Genomic DNA, 21,463 nt, shown 5'->3' with positions numbered 1-21,463 from the left:
TAATTCAATAATATTAGGTGAATATATATATATATATATATAGAATATTTTAAAAATGAAAATATAAAACATAAAAAATATAAAAAGAAAAAGACAACAAAAAATGACAAGGGAAAAAAATTCTAATATTCTTATATTTTGTTTTAAATTCTGAATTCGTTTAGATTTTAAGTTGGATATAAGAAATGAATCCACTTATATAAATTTTTCTTTGTCAAATTTTCTGTTAATAAAGTTAATAATTTGTAATTCCCTTTGTGAGCCTGTGCTAATGTTGAGTCCAAGTATGTGAGTCCAAGTATGTGGAAAATGTTACGGAATTCTAGTTCCTAACAAAAATTAAAATTTTCACTTCGTTTAGAGATCGATAAAGTTGAGATCCGGAGAATATTAGGATTGTGACACTTGAATAAATAGTTTGATTTAGTAAAGAAAAATTAATGAGTTTGGATTGATTCAAAAAAAAGTAAATACTGATGATAAATGTGAGTAATGGAGCCGGGTGTTATACTTTGGGAAGTTAAGGTTTCCTAGAGATATAAGGTAGTACTTTCAGTGAAGCAAGAGAAGTGTTATATTCAGGTTTGGCAAGGGTATATATACCTTGGTCATGCTGAACACTCATGCGACACATCCTATTAGATAGAACATGAGTGATTTAATAGGCTTTTCAGGCGAGTCTATAATGGTATACGACTGGCTAATAAATACTGAGTTGGCTAGTCCATGCCTTGCCTATCGCGCGTGTTACATCAATCTTGTTCATTGTATATGTGTTTATGACCTCAGAGATAAATAAGAGACAAGTCTGGGTTTTTGAAAGGTCGACATTCGACTGAAATTCCTTTAGGTCGTGCTTAGGCTGCCTAGTCCAAATTATAAGAGGGCTGCTCATTTTGAAATTAAAAGACCAAAACATGCGTCTTAATCTAAACAGTGTCTGTATTTTGTAGTCAACAAAGGTATTTTGCATATTAAAGTAAATTTATAAAAGCAGCGGTTGCTACTAATAGAGCATCGAGAATGATTTATATGTTTTGGTTTCTTGTTGGTTTGCTCAAAACCGTTAGAATATATTTAGACTGACATTAAATCATGCTCAATATATAGTCTTTGAATGATTTTATTGGACTTCTATTGAATATGTTAGATGATGTTGTCATGAGACATGCAGTAAGTGTTTTGTAGATCTTGTGGTCTCAATCTACCACTATAGCACTTTTGTTGAATTAATTGACTTAGCCAAATTTTTTTACATGGTTAGTAATTCGCTCAAGAAAGCATAGGATGGGGAGGTTATTGAAATGCACAAAATTAGTAGTATTGTATTGAAAAATTCTATAATTTGGATGCATCTACTGAGTCATGGAGGAAAATTTTTAATTTGTCACAAATACTTATAATGTGAAATTTAAGGTTATAATAGAGAAAACTTTTCCCACCAAAAAACTATTTTTAAGGTTATAATTTATATTTTCTTAAATAAATAAAAATAATGATATTTTGATGTCTAAAAGGAGTTGTTAAATTGTAGAGAGATTATTATCTAAGACATTGTTTACTATTTGTTATTAATTATTAATTTGGAGCAGCTCACAATTCCTATAGTGGAGGGATCTTGTTTCAAACCATACTTGTTTTGCACTTTTATGATTTGTGACCCAAAATATATTTAAAAGTGGTCGCCGACTCCTAGTCCTATGAATATACATACACATTTAGTCAAACCCATACAACATTAATAATAATTCTATAAAATTGTCAGACTCAAAAAAAGCAAAAGTCTTTATTTGTAGTCAAATTTCGGCTGTCTTTTGAATGTGGCATTTGAGCCCTTCTTCAATTGTCGGCTTATAGTGGATTTTACTGTTTCCTTTTATTTGTTTAGATTCAACATAGTATAGTATAGTATTGGTATTTCATTGAATTCTTTTTCTTAATGGGTGCTGCTAATCCGACCATTTCAGTTTAATTATTAATATGTAAATTAAAATACATAAATTTAAGAATAAATATAAAATTTATAAAAAAGAAAAGGAATATTTTTCTACTTACAGTTTGGAACCAAAGTTCAAATCAGCCAGTTTAAGCTCAGTTATGATTGTTGTTTCACGGGGAGACAGACAGACACCTATAAGTAGCCCTCCTGTTAAGCAATTATGGTCTGGTTCATAAACTAATGCAATCTTAAATTTGATTTTAGCTCAATTCATAGTTTAAATTGGATGATGTCCAGATTTAGGTGCAATAAAAAAAATTCAAATTTTTTATTTATTAAATTAAATAATTATATTTACTCGTAAGTTTATTTTATATGTTTTAATTAATTCTCATAAATATTGATATATGATAATTATTACACGCTTTTTTCTATAAAATTAAATTTGTATTAGACTCATAATTAATTAAGAAAGTAGCATAGTCAAATCAATTTGAAGTAAAAACTCAAATCCAATTCTTCCACTTTATTTGAAAGGAAAATTAATACGAATTCATTCATAGTAACACATTGGCATAAGGTGTCTAGGTTAACACCCCTAGCTAAAGTGAAACACAAAGACAACCTAAAATCATGTCATGTCAATGACGAAATTGACTTATTTAGGTCATCACAAACTATGCACCCAAATTAATTTACCACAAAAAAAAACATGTTTTAAATTAAGAAAATCTTAGCACTTATTTTTCCCTTTTTATAGTATTCTACATATTATCTTATGTTGCTTAAAAGTTATTATACATATTAATAAATTGTTTGTCTATAGTAAATATTATTTATCCATAACCTGTAACTTTTTATTACTATAGTTAATAATTTAAAATTTTCCATTAACTGAAATATCTATTCACCAACTGTTTTTGTGTTATCAATATATATATATATATATATATATATATATATATATATATGAAAGTATATAAATTATATTTTTAAGTGGGGATATAAGTGCTATGATAAAATTTAGGGCAAAAGGACTACTTACTCTTAAAATACATTAAATACATCTTTTGAATTTTAAAAATAAGTAAAATAAACTCTTAGAGGATAAATAAATCTTTTAATTTTAAATTAAAATAATAAAGGCGTCATTCAATAAATTAAAAGCAACTGGTCTATAATGTTAAAAAGTTTCTTCTTCTCTTCTATGTAACGACTAGTGAAAGCTAAATTCAATTGCCTATTGGAAGTCGTTACATTAATGGGGAGAATAAATTTGCATTGTAGTTCAAAAATTATGGAATAGTTAGTTAGCCGGTTAGATGCTAACTATATAACATGTAACTATGTTGGAGAACTGATTTAGTCGATAGAAGAGACATTTTTATAAGGTAATATTACTATAGCCCTCTGAATTCTGATGAAATTAATTGTCTTTCATTAATTTAAAATATAACTATTTGATCATTTCATTAAAAATTAATAATAGATACTGCCCTTCTAGATTTCAAACCGAATCAATCAAATCAAATTAAATTAAATTAAACCAATACTATACATAATAATCTCAAAGAAACCTTTCTAATCACCGCTCAACATTACCATCTCGCATCCATATGTTCTTCTCTGTCCTTTTTTTTTTCCTTAATCTTCATCCACAAATCTTCTTTTCTTCTTCGTTCTCCTCTTTCTCCTTCTTCCTCTTTTTCTACTGTCCCCAGACTTCATCCATTAATCATATCTAATTTGGATTTAACTCCTATGCCTCATTGTCCTTCTCCTTTCCTTCTTATTCTTCTTTACTCTCATTTGCTCTTTTAGATTTCTTTATCTTTATCGGCGTTAGTCCCTCTAGATAGGAAAGATAAAATTAATTAAAAACTACAAGAAATTTCTAATTAAGAAAGAAAATAGGAAGAAAACAAGATTAGTGCCATAAAGGTGACAATTGAATGCATAGGGTGCAAGAATAGGGAAAATAAAAGAGAAAGATCATTGTGATGTGAATAAGTATGTGAATTAAAAGGATTTCTTTTTATGGTTGTTTAGAAGTAATGTGGTCTATAGATTCTTTTGTTTATGGGGTGGATCAATTTTTTATTGAAATCTGATTAGGAATTGTTTATATATTTGATTTTTTTTTTTTAGGATTTGTGGATTCTGTTAAAAATTAAAGCATCTTTCTTATTTCTTTTTTCCATTGTTTTTTTTTTTTGTATTTACTTAAAGTCAACAAATCAGTTTCTATTTTATAGGATAAAATGGACTCACAATCAAATTATAGAATATTAGCTATAGATTTAGTGGTTACAGATTTTTAAGAGTTCAACGTTATTTATTTTTGAATATATATTTAGCTTGCATTGATATATTTTTTTCAATTGTAAATACTAGAGTAAAACATTTTCTAGTATTTTTTTTTTTTTTGCTATTGTTCTATAAACTTCCCTGATTTTGTTTTACATTAGATTTGTATTCAATTTTCTGATTATTGTTTGTGATAATATTTAATGCTTGGTTCATGGGTTAGTTCAAATCTTTTGTTTAAATATGTACTTTTATCTTTATATGGTTGAATGTTTTTGTTCCTCCGGAGTTTAGTTTTATAGGTTTGATATTTCTAAGTTTTCGGTGTTCATCCATGAGATTAGTTTTAGGGGTGTAAATGAACCAAATAATTCATGAGCTATTCGATATTTGATTCGGTAAAAACTCGACCGAACTCGACTCAATTTCTAAACGAGTCAAATTCGAACTTAAATTTTTAAGCTCATTTGGTAAACAAGCCAAGTTAGAATTTCATAGTATTCAGCTCGTTAAGACTCGTGAGCTCGACTTGTTTCTGAGTTCATGAACAAACTCGCGATTAGGGTCGTGAACAGTATCGTTAAGTAAGCTGAGATTATTATCATAAGAGAAATAAACTCAAACTCTGCATATACTTTCATGAGTCAAACTTAAATTTTCTAAACTTCATCTCTATATAGTTTAGTTACACTTTTAAATTTGCATATATTTAGATCATTAAAATTTAAAAACTCATCTTTATAAGTTTATGAGCTAATTTATAAATATACTTATTTAACTAAAATTATTTTAGTTTAAAACTTATTAGTTTTAAACTAAAACTCATTATACATATAAATAAATTGAACTACTCGTGAACTATTCGAGACTAAACTCGATAAAAACTCAACTCGTTTAAACTCGTTTGTTAAACGAGTCAAGTTTGAACTTCTTAATACTCGACTCGAGTTCGAAATGAGTAAAACTCGAATTCGGCTCGAACTCGAAAAAATTTTAATGAACCAAACTTGAGCTATTTAAATCTCAACTCGGCTTGGTTCGTTTACACCCCTAATTAGTTTTAACTTATCAAATCAAGCCAAATCAAAAAGAATAAAGTATAAACTTATCCTTAGGGTTATTTTTAGAATTTAAATTGCTCTCTCTTTTAACTGGTAACTTTTCTTTTTGACTAACATAAATTTTTAATAGAAGGATCAAATGGTTGTATTTTGATATAATAAGGAATATTTTAATTGTTCTTAAAAATTATAAAGATTAATTAATTAATTTCATTAAAATTCAGGGACCTCGTTATAATTTTTTCTTTTTACAATTGTGTCATTTCCCTATTTTCATTTACTTTTCCATTAACATCACAACATAATTAGGACTAAAATGAAGCAAATACCTAAAATTCAGGGACCAAACATGTAAATTACCCCATAAAGAGAATCTACTTTACAAACCAATAGAAAATTAATAAAGAAAATGAAGCCAACTAGGTTTCTTTGAGAGGTCGACAATTTCCAATACATAGGGGATTAATAGTTCTTCCTCTCTGTGATTGGCAATTAAAAACCCATTTATATATTTATATTTAATGCAAACAATTAGCAATTTCCATGAGAATTTGAGGACGAAGAGAAGAGAATTTATTTATGGAAACCACTAAGAAGGAATCTTCAGCTTTCAGCAGCCGTAATCATTCAAGGGCATTTAGAAAAAGAAAAAACAAAACTATGATCAGTCTAAAGACAGATGTGTTTCACTTGAATTTGTCGAGCTTGCATACAAACCATCAGCATTTGATACTATACAATCTATAAGTGGAGACTACAGTAGAATCCCTATTACTTTGTGTTTTTTTTTTTTTGGTGGTGGGGAATGCCAACTTTGCCAAGAACTAGGGTTTTTGATACTATACTAGATAAAACATTTTGGGTCTATTCGTCAAAAGATTTCACTAAAATTGGTTTGTCACCTTTCCTTTATTTTAAAAAATAAAAGGAATATTTTAAAACTATAAAAAATCACGTCATTATTATAAAAATAAATTGAAAATAATAACTGTAAAATTATTATTTTATATATTTTAATTATAACTATAAATTAATCACAATGATTTAAAAACCGCTGCATCAATTTTTATTATTGAATATAATGCAATAATTTATTTATTTTTTTACAACAAATAAAAATCATTTTTAAAATTATAATTTAATTATTAAACATAAAATATTTTTTTAATTAAAGTAAATTATTATATATCATAAACATATAAATTTTTTATAGTAATTTTAAATTGATGTGAAATTATTATTTTAATAATAATGTCACCGCCGCTACTATAATATCATTGCAAAAAACTTAAAATATAGTAGTTGGAAAAAAAAAATTCATATGCTTCTTTAGGACCATGTTTTTTTTGTTGAAGGAGGAGGAGCACAGGGCTCCAGACAATCTTATTGATTTAGGCTTCTATAGGAGAATTTACAACGTTTAATATAACATGCCAATAAATATATGGTTTTACCCCAGTATTCCATCACGTCTGTTTCTGCAAATTTCTTTTGGACTTAATTAGGATACCCTTTACTTCCATTTTACAGTAAGCAGAAGACTAAATGATGTCCCCCATAATTCCAATTGGACCAATATAATTACAACTATACACCAGTTAGACCAATTCTTAAAGAGGATGACTTGCATGAATCGATATACTATTTTTATGACACTTTCAAAATATAAATAAATAAATTTCTCCATAAAAAAATAGGTAAAATTCACTATTTAATTAAAAATTTTGCTTATAAAGAAAGAAATAATGAGGTGAATAGTATCTTATAGTAACAACTCTACTGCACAAATCCATAAAGAATTATACAATAATTTAAGAGTGTTCAATTGTCTAGAAAATTATGCAAGAGATATCTTCCTGGAATATTTCAGTTATCTTATTTATATGGTGTGAGAAAGATGATCCTTGCCATAAATCCAAAAACAATAATATATTTGAGAGTTCCTTCTTAAATGGCGGAATTATCTAATTAACAATAACTAATTGCTTATTTATTCAAGTATGACCAAACACAATATTTTTTAAACTCATTTCTTCTTATCGGATCATTTTTTAGACTCGTCTCGTCTTAATCATAATCAATTCATTGAGAGTTATTTATAGTTAAATCAATAATAAGTGACAAATACCGAGTCATATTCACTAAAATATTCATAGCCTTTTCAACTATATCTATAAAAAAACTAAACATATGTTGCTAACCTTTGATATTTTGCTTGTACTATAATATGTAAAAAGTGAATAAAGCTGAAGCTAATAAATAATAAAATAACAAACTGTAGGACATGCAAAATTTGGAGGAAGATCTCCAAGAAATCAAGTTAATCATAGGAGGACCCCTTTAGCCTACAAACCGTCCATATTGATATTCATCTTCGCGTTCCACAAATTTATTTTATTAAATTAATAATTAATACTGAACCTCACAGGGGCATGCTATTTTATCCCTATAAATACCACCTGGATTCACAGGCTTTTACCATCCTTGGTCTTGGCTCTAAATCTTAAGTAATTTGCTACTTCTGTTAACCTCTTTCAACTTCTTTAACTTCCTTCTGCAGTTATGGCAAAAATTCGAGCCTTTTCTAGAAGTGTTGTATTTCTTCTTGCCTTCATTGCCTGTCTTCAGATTCTGTTTACAGAAGCACGGCCAATCAAGTCAATGAACAAGCAGGGCAGGGATAATAATATCAACGTTCACCAGAGCAAGAACACAAATGATTCTCAGCAGATTCCTCGTACCGCATTTGCTGATTCTGAAGCTTCCATGGACGATTTCCGGCCGACATCTCCTGGTTTTAGTCCCGGTGTTGGCCATCCTAAGGATATCACTAACTCCAACGTTGAGCTCTCTGTTGAAGAATTCAAAGATGATCACCGACCCACAAAATTATCAGCAGCTTGTCCGAACCCTGAAGTTGGCCACGCTACTAAGTTGCACCAAAGCAAATCAGGAAAGAGTAGTAAGAGCTCTCAGCCTAAACCCTCTAGTCACTTTTCACAATCTGAGTCAGGAAACGACGAAATATCATCTACCGGTGTCCCTGCTGTAAATGATTTCCGGCCAACACCTCCAGGTCATAGCCCTGGTCTAGGCCATCATTTTTCACAAGACGGCAGTGATGGAGAGATTGATCCAACGCCACTAGGCACAGGATCCGGAAATAATGACACACCCACACCTGGTCACAGCCCTGGAGTTGGCCGGCCTATCATCAACAAAAGCAATTTGGGGGAAAAAAAGGGATCTCAGCCGAGGTCCTGGAATCACATTCCTGATAATGCTCAACACCAAACGGTGCCCCTGAACTCAAACGCCTTGCATGCTTCAGCTGCAGCTTCCGAGGATGATTTCAGGCCAACATCTCCGGGATTTAGCCCTGGTGTTGGCCATCCTAAGACATTGATTACTAGCTCCAACATTGAAAAACCTGTTATAGGATTCAAAGATGATTACCGACCGACACAACCAGGGCACAGCCCAGGAGTTGGCCACGCTCATGAGAAAAACGATGCAGAACCAAATCCGTAGACTTGTATATGCAAATGCTTGGTGCAGAAAAAGGTCATTGGTAGTTGTAGATGTTTCCATTGAGACAGAATTTATTGTTGTCTCGTTTAGTCCTTTAATTGTCTCTGAAATTTGAAAAAAAAAAAAGTCTCTGAAAAAGAGGCTGATTTGATTTGATTTGGTATATGTGTTTAATTATCTGAAGCTCAGAAAAAAATCAAATATTTGCATTAATAGTAATTCTCATTCATTCCTTTTGTATCTTCAACCTTTTCTCTTGGGGTTGATTTCCTTTTTTTTTTTTTTTTTTTTCTTTCTAATTAATTGAGTTAAAATCTAATATCATTAATGCTCTTTACGGACTATTACACTAATATCATATAAAAAGACAAGCTAACTAGAAGTTATTATTAGATATTTTTTTTAAAATAAAAAAAAAAATTCAATTCTCATCTATAAAATAAATACTTTCATTTTTAGTTATATTAACGTGATAATACTTGTAATTTTAAAAGAAAAAATTAAAGAGTAAAATAAAAAATATGGCGTCACTATCGTTACGAAATCTTTGCAAGTTGATGTGGATATATGCACTCTGCCCGCACATGCTCTAATACAAATAAAAAGAGTACGCTAAATATTGGCGCTAATATAGGAAACTTTTTTCTTTTTATTTATTCCATCAATTTACATTTTAGAACGGATGTGAAATTGCGAAAATCATTTCACCTCAATTTGAATCTAATCATTATTTTTAATATATGAATCAATATTAAATCCGGTTAAAAACTATTTTAAATTATTTTAAATTCTCTTAATTGAATAATACATAAATCAAATTAATTTTATATACTTTAGTTAGTAATTTATTAAAAATATCTTTTATTAATAATTTTATTTTAAAAATTTTAATATTTTTATAAAATAGTTAAATTTTATTTTTAAATGAGAATATAACTATATTATAAATATTATTATTAAATATATATTTTATATTTAATTATTAATTAACTCTTTATGCTGACACATTTGAATAATAGTGTTCTATACATTAATTAAATCCGAACAATCTCATATACTAGTTTATAAATTAGAATTCATTTTAAATTTGAGTATAAAATCCATTTTATCAAATTGAATTTGACCAGATCAAATACTTAAAAGTACTTTAAATTTAATATCTTGAACATTGAGAACAAATTCCAAAGATAATTTTCTTAATCCCCATATGCAAAAAATAATTTTCTTAATCCTGATATATAAAAATCAAATAACAAAATTCTATATAAAAATAAAAAAATAAAATATTAATCTATTATAATTAAACTCAACAAAAATTTTTATTTAAAAAAACTCAAAAATATCTTAAAAATTATAAAAAATGACTATTATTATTATTATTATTTCTTTCCATAATTTTTTTCCTCTTTTCTTTTTCAGTTATCTAAAAATTATTTTTTTTATTATAATAACATATAAATTAATTATTATAACCTATTTAATCTTATTATATTTTCAAAACAACTCCCATTAAATGTTATTTTTTAAAGTAAATATTTAAAATATTTTTTAAAATTTAATAGAAGTTAATATTAGGGCGTAAACGAACCAAACTGTTCGTGAGCTATTTGAAACTCGACTCGATAAAAATTCGATCAGGTTCGACTCGTTTTCTAAACAAGCCGAACTTGAACTCACTTTTTAGATTCGTTTAATAAACAGGCCGAACTTGAACTTAGTAGTATTTGGTTTATTTAGATTCGCGAGTTCAGCTCGTTTTCAAATTCATGAATCAGCTCGCGAGCTTCCTCGTGAACATGCTCACGAAAAAGTTTATGAGCAGATTCGCGAACAAACTCGTGAATATGCTCGTTCACCGGTACCAATCCCATATTGAAAAATGATGAGATATGCAGAACTGTGGCTTCTCTATAAAATGACAACTCTTTTATATTTTTTTCATATGTTTTGGGCATGAGAGACTTTGATTAAATAAAAAAATTTAATTTAAAAATTTTTTAATAACCTTATAATTTAAATTTTATTTTTAATTTAAATTTATTAATTTAAATGAATTTAAATTATATTGAACTTATTTATATTATAATTGAGCTCAAATTCGAATTTAAATGAGCTCAAATTTGAGTTTAAATGAGCTCAAATTTGAGTTTTTTGAGTTTGACTCGTTAATTTAAACGAGTTTATTATGAATCGAGTTCGAATTTAATATTTATTTTATGAATCGAGTTCGAGTTTATAAATAAAATTCAAATCAAATTCAAATTCGAACTCAAACTTTTAAATTTATTTTCTAATCAGATTCTATTAAAACTCGATTCGGCTCGGTTCAATTACGACTCTAATTAATATTTTTAAAATAATATAATTAAAAAGTAAATAAAAAATTGTATTTTTTTAATATATTTAAAAATATATATTGAATAAAAATTATGAGAGAGATAAAATATTAAATACGTAACTTTTTGCATAAATTATAACTATTATCAATTTATTACGCTTAAAATTATATAATTTTATTTTGATAAAGTTTATTATCGAAAAAAATCATACTAAAATTTTTTTAAAAAAAAAGAATACTACAAAAAAATTTTCAACTAATTTTAAAATTTTTTTAAAATATCAATAATTAAATATTTATGATATATACATAAAGAGTCCTTAAAAAAAAAGTCAATTAACCCATCATTTTGTGATAGACATTCACCATGATTCGAGATTCCTAGCTACCTTTCCAATAATACATTTTTCAAAAATCGAAATCTAGTTTTATATATATATATATATATATATATATATATATATATATATATATATATATATATACTGAATTGATATTTCCATAATAGATTGCTTTTTGATCAAATTAAATAAAATTAAAAAAAAAAAATCAAACCATGACAATCTGTATTATTTAAAAAATAATACTCAATTTCATTATATAAATAGATCAATAAATTTAAAAAGATATATTTTTACAATAATTTTTTTAGAACAATAATTTATAATTAAATAAAAAAATTTAAATATGTTTTAAATTATTACAATATCTATAATATTTATAAAAGTAAAAAGAAGTTGATAACATAGTTTGGTAATAACCAATAGCCCCTATTCTGATGGGTGATAAAATAATATAAGAATTTATTATTATTAAAAGTTTATAATTTGACTAGTTAAATTGATTTCTTATTTAAAATCAATTTTGTTTTGAAAAAATTAGCACTTAAATTCCTTTTAATTTTAATTTTTATTGTAATTTAAAGTCAAATTTTACAGAGAAAGAATTGATTAAAATAAGAAAATTATTTTTTAAAAATAAATTATTAGCAAAAAACGTACCAATAATATCTTCACATAGTTATGTGAATTTATGGTTAATAACATTACTTAAGTCATAATAATAAAAATTATAATGTTATTTTAATTAAAAAATTATATTAAAGAATATTTTTTTGTTTCTTCAAAAATTTTGATATGGTAAAAGGGATTCATTTTTCTTAGCTTGTAAAACTTGATAAAAGGGTTTCCTCTCTCCGACGATTTTCTTTTCCTTTTTTCCTTCCTCCTCTCTCTCTCTTTTTTTTTTAAAGCAAAATTATTAATTATATTAATAAAATTCCGTCAAATAAAGAGATATATTATCTCAAATAGAAAGACGAGTATACCTGATAGATTCTCTAGTCAAAGTATGAGCAGTTAGAGTAGTATTATGACGAATCCCATCTAACAGAAATATCAGTTCTAGAGTCTAGCAAAAATTTACAATCATTTAAAATCACATTTCTGCATAAGATAATTTGACAAAAATATTTTTCAAGTGCCTGTCTAAACCCTGCATAAAATAATTTGGCAAAAATACTCATTTTTCTTTCTCATCTCTCAGGCATAAATCATTAAAATCTCTCGAACAAAACTACGGAAGAGAGTTTCTACGAGATAAAGTTCGAATAAGGTTCCAAGACTGACGTCGTCGTTGCGATTTCGGAAACCCATAATAACTAGTAAACCTCCATTGAACATTATCTTCCGAAACAACCGAATCAATAAAATTTAAAGAAAAATCAACCACAGAAACAGACCATGACTCTTCCACATTAACGAAAGGTCTCATCCCAATCTTTGTCTATTGACTGAAAAACAACCATCAAAATGTAAAAAACTATAAAAAAATTCCATAAGGGAACTAAGAGCTTTTGTTTCCATAAACGATAAAATGTCCGGCTTGTAAATAGAAACCGAATCCTTCAATGCAATAACTGTCAGAGGGTTGCCGCCATAAATCTGCTAAAGAGGTTTGCATATTCTGAAAATTGATTGGATTATATGTGAGAAACATTCCCGTCATACAGAAATCATAAGTGACGATCGAAATATCTCTGGAACTCTTAATAAGGACAACAACATTTTCTTCATCAATAGTCAATTGACGCAGATCGTCTTTCATGAAAAAAGGGAAAGAAGAAGTTAGGTTTAAGGAAGAGGAAAAGGCGAGTACATCGAGTCACAAGTGGACCACAGAAGAAAACTTGCGTCGAAAGTATTTCATTCCTCCTCTCTTCTCCTCTCCTCTACAATTTCTATAAAATAAATTCTCACTTAATAATTTCTTAAATTTAACTTGAACGTTAAAAAATTTTCATCAGAAATATTTTCAGTAAGACTCTAACCTCCTTTCCTTTATTTTGCAGACTTATTTTTTCAAAATCGAGCGTTCAGTGATCCATAAAAGAAAATTACTTTTGTCACTTAGCAATAATAAATATTAGCATAAAAATATATGTTCTACTATTAAATTTTAAAATTATAATTTATAATATTAAATTCTTATATATATATACAAAAATTTATGTCCTAGTATTAAATTTTAAAATTATAACTTATAATATTAAATTCTTATATATATATATAAACGATATAAAAATACTAATGATAATTGAAAATTATTAATGAAAAAGTAAATTTATTTTGAATTAGTATTTAAATTAATTTTTAAGTTCATACAATTTTAACTAGTGATATTTATACTTAAAAATTTTATTTTTATTATAATCCAAATAAAATTCTACAAAAGATATAATTAAAAAATCTAAAAAATCTGAATGTATGTGATGTGCTTGAAATGAAATTGTGCCATAATTGGTCAATCTGCAAGAAATAGAACGTGAGGTGGTTGGTGTTTACGGCAGTCACTCTAACGCTCAAGTCAATAAACTGAAAAAAAATAGCAAATATAAGATAATGTTTTGAATTTAAGAGTAATTGTATAAGAATTGCGTACTTTTATTTTTGCGATTATTAGTTTTTATACTGTATGAATATGGAGTTAATTATTATATCTTTTGAAAATCCGGATGGTACCAACTAATTGCTAGGAGATCCCGTGATTATAGACTTAATGAGAATCTGTTGGAGTGTACCTACTAACTATAACTTTATGTGAAAACTCGACCTATTCAGGAGAAAGCGAGTCTTAATGGAGAACCGGGTGTTACTGTGTCCGAGTCTTCCATTTTATGGGTAAAACCGCATATGGACTTATTAGACTCTTGTCACACGACTCTGTCTTTGAGAATCAACATATGACCTATTTTGAACTATTATTGTGAAATATAAAAGGAAACGTCTAAAAGCATATACAAAAGTAAATTGACTCACGGAATGACAACTTCTCTTAACAAAAGAAAAGGAAACATCTAAATTCTTACATAACTCATGAACATCTGATATAATCCCTTGAATATAGCAAGGAGGAGATTCAACGGACAACCTCTGAATTGTCTCTTTGTATCTCCCTCAATAATGACTTTGTTAAAATTTCCATCTTTAGCTAAGAAAGCTGCCTCTTTGCGAGCTAGACTTTCTAAAATCATGGGATCATCCAAGTGATGAGAAAGCCATTTACCAATCCAATTAATCAATCTACCACCAATTATCTTGTACAATGGCGGCAATAGATGCTAGATTTCTTTTCTTATCTAAAGCAGCATCAAAATTGATTTTAACATATTGATGAGGAGGAGGTATTGTCTAAGCTGTTTGGTCTACCGGTTCCACCTCACTAGCATGAGAAGGAGTAGTTTCCAAATCTTTATCATGCTCCCAATGAATTTGCACCTGGACCAGCATTTTGAAAATCTTAATTTCGACATTGAAATAACAAGTAAGATAGAATCCAGATTTAACAAAGAATCGTCCATCTCTTGTGAAATGCCATACCTCTTGATCCTCTCAATCAAAATGACTAATAGCAAGTTTAGGATTTAAATTTTTAATCTTGTAGGTAAAGTCCAATTAGAGATTTCGAGCACAGAACATATGAATTACGTATATACTTGATTTATTTAAAGAATTTTATTTTACATGACAATAAAATTATAAGATCTAAAAGCTTATTACAACCGATTTAGATATTGTCATGTAACGTGAAAAAAAAAAAAAAACTGAAAAATCTCATTACAAGCAAGAAAAGAAAAAAGAAAAAATTAGTCCAAACTGCATCTATGACTGAGTGATAAAGCTAACTAAGCATACAAAGACCAACTATAAACCAAAAAGTACAAGAGACGCAGAAGCACACATACAGAGGAAGACTCGGTCTCAAATTAACTAGACAATAAAATTTTTTCTTTTAAAAAGGGCTTAGCCAAATCGTCTCCGTTCCGGTTACTTTCCTTCAAAATTTAATAAAACTTTCCTTAAAATTTAATAAAAGAAATAAAATCAACATTATTTGATATGATAATAATATAGAAGAAAGATTGAAATACAAAATCTAAAAATATATTTATTTGTAGCATCGATATTGTACTAAGTATTTAACATTTTTCTTTAAAATGAAATAGAAAAGCAATTTAACTAATCAAATTTAATATTTTATAAAAATAACAAATTTGGTAATATGTTATTATCAAATTCAATGATTCATTTTTTTACAATCTTGTTGTTCTCCATTGTCACTTTATTTTTACATATAACTAGATTATATATAAATTAAAGATATTACAAATTTATTGTAACTTTTAAATGGATAAGTAAATTATAATATTATATTACAAAATAAATAAATAATATATTAGTAAAAAATTAAATTATGTATTTTACAATTAAATTGTTACTTTAAATAATAAATAAAATATATTATTTTATTTATTAATACGTAAAAATAATTACTATCATATCCCTATACTTTAATCAAATTAATTAAATTATTCTTATATTTATAAATTAAATTAAAATATCTCTAATTTAATTTCATTAATCTTAAAGGACATCGGTCTAATTTTAACCCTTTTAGCCATTAATTCATGAATAAAAATTTCCTAATTTCATAATTACCCTCCTTCGTTTACTCTCCTTCCTTAACAAGTTCATGATATGTTCCTCAACAGTGATGCCCTCTCCTTTTTCTATTTCGCCTCTTGCCTTGTTCTCTCTTTGGGATAATTTAAATTCACTTTCTTGATTTTCATTCTTCGGTTGTCAGCTTGCTTCTTATTTATTATGGCACCATTCGATTCTCCGATTCGATTCTCCCCTCTCATTTTTCTCTCTGCCCTTAGTTTCGTTGGAGGTATTTCATGAAGTGGATTATATTTTTCGTTGCTCTTTTTGTGTCCTGTTAATGTCTTAGTTTCAAATGCCTCTGTTTTCATGGCTGTTGATCGTGTGAGGAAAGCTCACAAGCAGTAGAGTTTCGGCAGAAGTCCTTACTAATGGGCAGTCGTGATAATGCTGCAAAGCTTGATTTCTTTGAGGTGAAATTCTAATTTTTCTTTATTCTAATCACTTGATTTTTATCTGCATGCATGGTTCACGGTCTTATGAGATCATGGATCATGTCTATATGAAATTATAAAACCATGTTGAACAAAATGAAGAGCCTGACATGCCAATCAAGAGAAAAATCAAAGAAGTGAAAAAATGAGGTTGGAAAATAAAGGCTACCCAGCAATTTTGAGAAGAAATTATACAGCAAACTCATAATTCTTTGTTGTATAATTTCTTTTTTTTTTAAACTATTTTTTTGTTAGTTAGTGTATTTGCTGATTTCCAATGGAGGTGATAATATTAGTCGGGAATTCAGTTGAAACAACTTTTCTGTTTGAGGCTTTTTTTTTTTTTACAATTGCAGTACAAGGATGATCTCATTTAAATCTAACCGCTCAATTCCAATTGATCCAAAAGATTGTTGTTGCTACTGTAGATGAAAAAGATGAATTTTTATCTATTGACATGGCCATAGAAGGTAATTTAGAGATTTCTTTATGAATTAATGGTTAAAAAGTTTTAAATTGAACGGATATCTTCCATGATTAATGAATAAAATTAGAGGGATATTTTAATCTAATTTAAAAATCTAAATGACATTTTTAATTAATTTGGTTAAATTATAGGAACATAATACATATACTAAAGGCTATGAAAGTTAAACAGTAATTGTTTAATTAAAATTTTTATGGACATAGATTAACTGTTTTTGTAAGTGAATTTTTTAAAAAATTTCTCCTTTTAAAAGTCTATTTGGATCTTAATTCCATCATGCTTATTGTCACAGGGTTCTAAGTCGAAACACACGCAGCGGACCAAACTCTTAGAAAACCTGCTAGGCAACCAAGAGATCCCACTTGGCTCAGCCACACAATCTCACAAAGTGAGGTTCGAAAGGCACAAAATCTCAACCAACAAAGTGCAAGACAACAGTGTTTACAGGAAATAACTTTCCCAACCTTTCATTCACTAAAAGGAACAATACAAGAGACACCTCTCACAGAACTCTTCCCAAAGTGTTCTAGCAGTGCTCTCTCTTTAGCTCTCTCCCTAGCTAATGGGGTCCCCTCTCCCGGGGTTCCTCCCCACATTTACATGTGTATGAGTATATATAGGATACAACAACAGTTTACAAGAAGTTGTGGTTGACACCCCCAACCACTAAGGAGAAAAATCCGCCCACTACTCATTATGGAAGTTATATAACTACCCACTACTCATCATAGAAGTTATATAACCGCCCACTAATGATCATGGGAGTTATAACTACCCACTTCCCATTATGGGAGTTATAACTACCCACTATCCCTCATGGGAGAACATGCCCACTACTCATCATGGGAGAACATGCCCCACTCCAACATCACTTCCCCACGTTTGTAGGCCACTCCTTTGCATACAGCAACTTCCATCCCGACTGTTGCAGCATCCCCACATGATAGACCGAACCGACACCCGAAGTCTAGCCCTTGCACTCAGCAGTCCTCCAGCCTGCCCAAGCACACAGCCTTGCCAATCAAGCGCGCCCCTGCACACTCGCATCCAGCAGTACTCCAGCCTGCCCAAGCACATAGCTTTGCCAATCAAGCGCGCCCCTGCACACTCGCATCCAGCAGTACTCTCGCCTGCCCAAGCAATATAGCCGTGCCAATTATGTGCGCCCCTACACACTCTCAGTTGTGGTGAAATCAAGGCCCAACTTCACCCCAACTCAAGCCAACCGGCTCAAGGGTCTAACAAACCACCCCCACCAGAAGAAGCCAACGTCCTCGTTGGTAGGGCTCGCAAATAATCCTCTATTTGCTCTTCAAACTGCCACAAGGTTGTATCTCTTTCCCAAGTAGCTTCTGAAACTGGCTTGTCCTTCCATTGAATAAGGAACTCGATTCTCCTATTCTTTTTACTTTGCCCCAGTGTCCTATGATCCAGAATCTCCCCAATCTGATCATCGAACTGTTTCCTCACAACCGGCGGAGCTCTCTTCGCTTGGCTCCTTGAAGATTCAGCGACATCTTCGTGAAACTTCTTAAGGAAACTCACATGGAAAGTTGGATGAACTTTCAATCTTTCGGGCAACTTCAGCTTGTAGGCAACCTTGCCCACCTTGGCCACAATTTCAAATGGCCCATCGTACTTAGGGATCAATCCCCTATGTACAGTTTTACTGCTTATCTTCTTCCAAATCTGCGGAGTCAACTTCAGCAACACCTTTTCACCAATGTCGAACTCCACGTCCCTTCTTCTCCTATCTGCATATTTCTTCATTCTCCTTGAGGCTTTCCTCAGGCTATCACCTGCTTCCTCCAGTAACTCCTGTCTGCCTTTGGCGAACTTATACGCAGCAGGACACTTGCCACCAGCCCCCTGTTTTGCCATCTCCACAGGAGTGTTGGGCTGATGCCCCAGAACAAGTTCAAACGGACTCGCTTCTGTAGAAGAAGATTTGTGCAAATTATAACAAAATTGTGCACTATCCAGCAGTTCCAACCAATTCCTTTGACTTGCACTCACATAGTGCCTAAGGTACCCCTTAAGCAACCCATTGATTCTCTCAGTTTGCCCATCAGTTTGGGGATGATTGGCAGTGGAGAATTTCAACTCCGTCCCCATCATGTTGAATAGAGCAGTCCAGAATCGCCCAGTGAACCGTGCATCTCGGTCACTCACAATGTCTCTTGGCAAGCCAAAGTACTTCACCACATTTTTATAAAACAAGTTAGCAGCAACATCAGACAGACAGGCAGAAGGGGCAGGAATAAACACCGCGTACTTGGAGAATCGGTCCACCACAATCATAACAGAAGACATATCACTTACCTTAGGAAATCCCCCAATGAAGTCCATAGACACAGACTCCCAAGGTTTCTCTGCAATAGCCAATGGTTGAAGCAAACCGGCCTGCTTCTGGTGCTCACTCTTGTCTTGTTGACACACTAGACAAGTGCGAACGTAAGCCACAACATCCTCCTCCATCTTCGGCCAGAAATAGTTCCTACCAAGAAGAGCCATCATCCTCCTCACTCCTGGATGTCCAGCCCACTGAGGGTCATGTGTCTCCCTAAGAATCTCCCTTCTTAGGCCACCAACACTAGGAACAAACAATCTGCCACCTGAAGCCATCAAGAAATCATCCTCCAGATAATATCTTCTCACAACTCCATCTTTAATCTGCTGAACCAGCTTTTTGTAGCCAACATCCTCCAGACTATGACTACGAATTCTGTCCATCATATCAGATTGGACACGAGTAGTGTTATACAATGCAACCACTACCTCTTTTCTGCTCAAGGCATCAGCAACCTGATTATGCCTGCCTGACTTGTGTTCCCACACAAAATCATATTCAGCCAGAAATTCCTGCCAACGAGCCTGCTTGGGAGACAGCTTCTTCTGAGTCTTGAAGAAGGTGTTAGCAACATTGTCAGTTTTAACAACAAACTTCATACCCAACAAGTGGACTCTCCACACATGGAGACAATGGATAACAGCAACCATCTCCTTCTCATGGGCAGAATACTTCTGCGCAGCTTCATTTAGCTTCCTGCTCTCAAAGGCAATGGGATGTCCCTCCTGGACCAGCACCCCTCCAATAGCCTTATCAGAAGCATCAGTATGCACTTCAAATGGTGCATAAAAATCAGGCAACTTCAGCACAGGTTCTGAAGATATAGCAGCTTTCAGCTTCTCAAAAGCACTTTGGCAATGACTCCCCCATTGCCATTTCTCATTCTTCCGCAGAAGATATGTCAACGGTGCAGATTTCTTGGAGTACCCAGCCATAAACTTTCTGTAATAGTTTGCAAGCCCAAGAAATGACCGCAACTCCGAGACTCCAGTTGGTACAGGCCACTCCACAATGGCATCTACCTTCCTTGGGTCCATCCTCACCCTACCCTGGCCTACCAGATGGCCCAAAAACATGACTTTCTGTCTTGCGAATTCGCACTTCTCCATCTTGATGTAGAGTTTGTGCATCCGCAGCCTTTCCAACACCAATCCTAGGTGCATCAAATGCTCATCCATGTTCCTACTATAGATAACTATGTCATCTAAGTACACTACTACAAAATCATCAAGAAAATCATACAAGACATCATTCATGAGATTACAAAATGTAGCAGGAGCATTTGTCAATCCAAAAGGCATAACTAAAAATTCATAAGCCCCATAGCGAGTGACACACGTAGTCTTCGCTTCATCTCCCTCAGTAATCTGAACCTGCCAATACCCAGCCCGTAGGTCCAGCTTTGTAAACCAGCAATCACCACTCAATCTGTCCATTAAATCCTGAATAAGAGGCACAGGATATTTGTTCTTTATCGTCACTTTGTTCAAAGCACGATAATCTACACACATCTGCAAACTACCATCTTGCTTTCTCTGGAACAAAACCGGCGCACCATAGGGAGCTTTTGAAGGTTGAATGTACCCTGCCTCCAGCAACTCATTCAACTGCTTCCTCAGTTCAGCAAGCTCAAGAGGAGACATCCGATAAGGAGCATGTGCAGGAGGTTGAGATCCTGGCACCAATTCAATCTTGTGATCAATTGCTCTTCTAGGAGGCAACTCCTTTGGCAACTCAGAAGGCATCACATCTGCAAATTGCCTCAGCAACTCAGCAACTTGATCAGGGACTTCCACAGTCCTGTCGGGCTTGACATCTAGCAAGGCAGCAAGGAAGGTCTCCTCATCTCTCCTTAACCCGTTCTCAACCTGTGTAGCACTCAGTACACCATTCACCTTGCCAACATCATCACATTCATCCTTAGGAATAAATTTCCCTTGGACAAAACAGGTTTGCAATTCATCCAGAATGAACAACCCATTTAAATGAGGAACAACAGCAACTTTAGCCCGC

General features: G+C 31.0%; 1 protein-coding gene across 1 annotated transcript; it reads left to right on the top strand.

The window, feature by feature from the left end:
- The first annotated feature begins 7,778 nt into the window (after positions 1 to 7,778).
- LOC110627258 (precursor of CEP9) lies at positions 7,779 to 9,040 on the top strand. Its single transcript, XM_021773506.2, has one exon. It carries the CDS (start codon positions 7,870 to 7,872, stop codon positions 8,836 to 8,838), a length of 969 nt encoding a protein of 322 aa, XP_021629198.1. The 5' UTR covers positions 7,779 to 7,869; the 3' UTR covers positions 8,839 to 9,040.
- Positions 9,041 to 21,463: the final 12,423 nt, after the last annotated feature.

The sequence above is a fragment of the Manihot esculenta genome, chromosome 12 (genome assembly GCF_001659605.2).
Source record: "Manihot esculenta cultivar AM560-2 chromosome 12, M.esculenta_v8, whole genome shotgun sequence".
In the NCBI taxonomy this organism is placed as follows: domain Eukaryota; kingdom Viridiplantae; phylum Streptophyta; class Magnoliopsida; order Malpighiales; family Euphorbiaceae; genus Manihot; species Manihot esculenta.
This window is presented reverse-complemented; position numbering and strand designations above follow the sequence as displayed.

Coding starts and splice junctions, on each gene's coding strand:
- LOC110627258 (XM_021773506.2), top strand. CDS start 7,870: ATGGCAAAAATTCGAGCCTTTTCTAGAAGTGTTGTATTTCTTCTTGCC.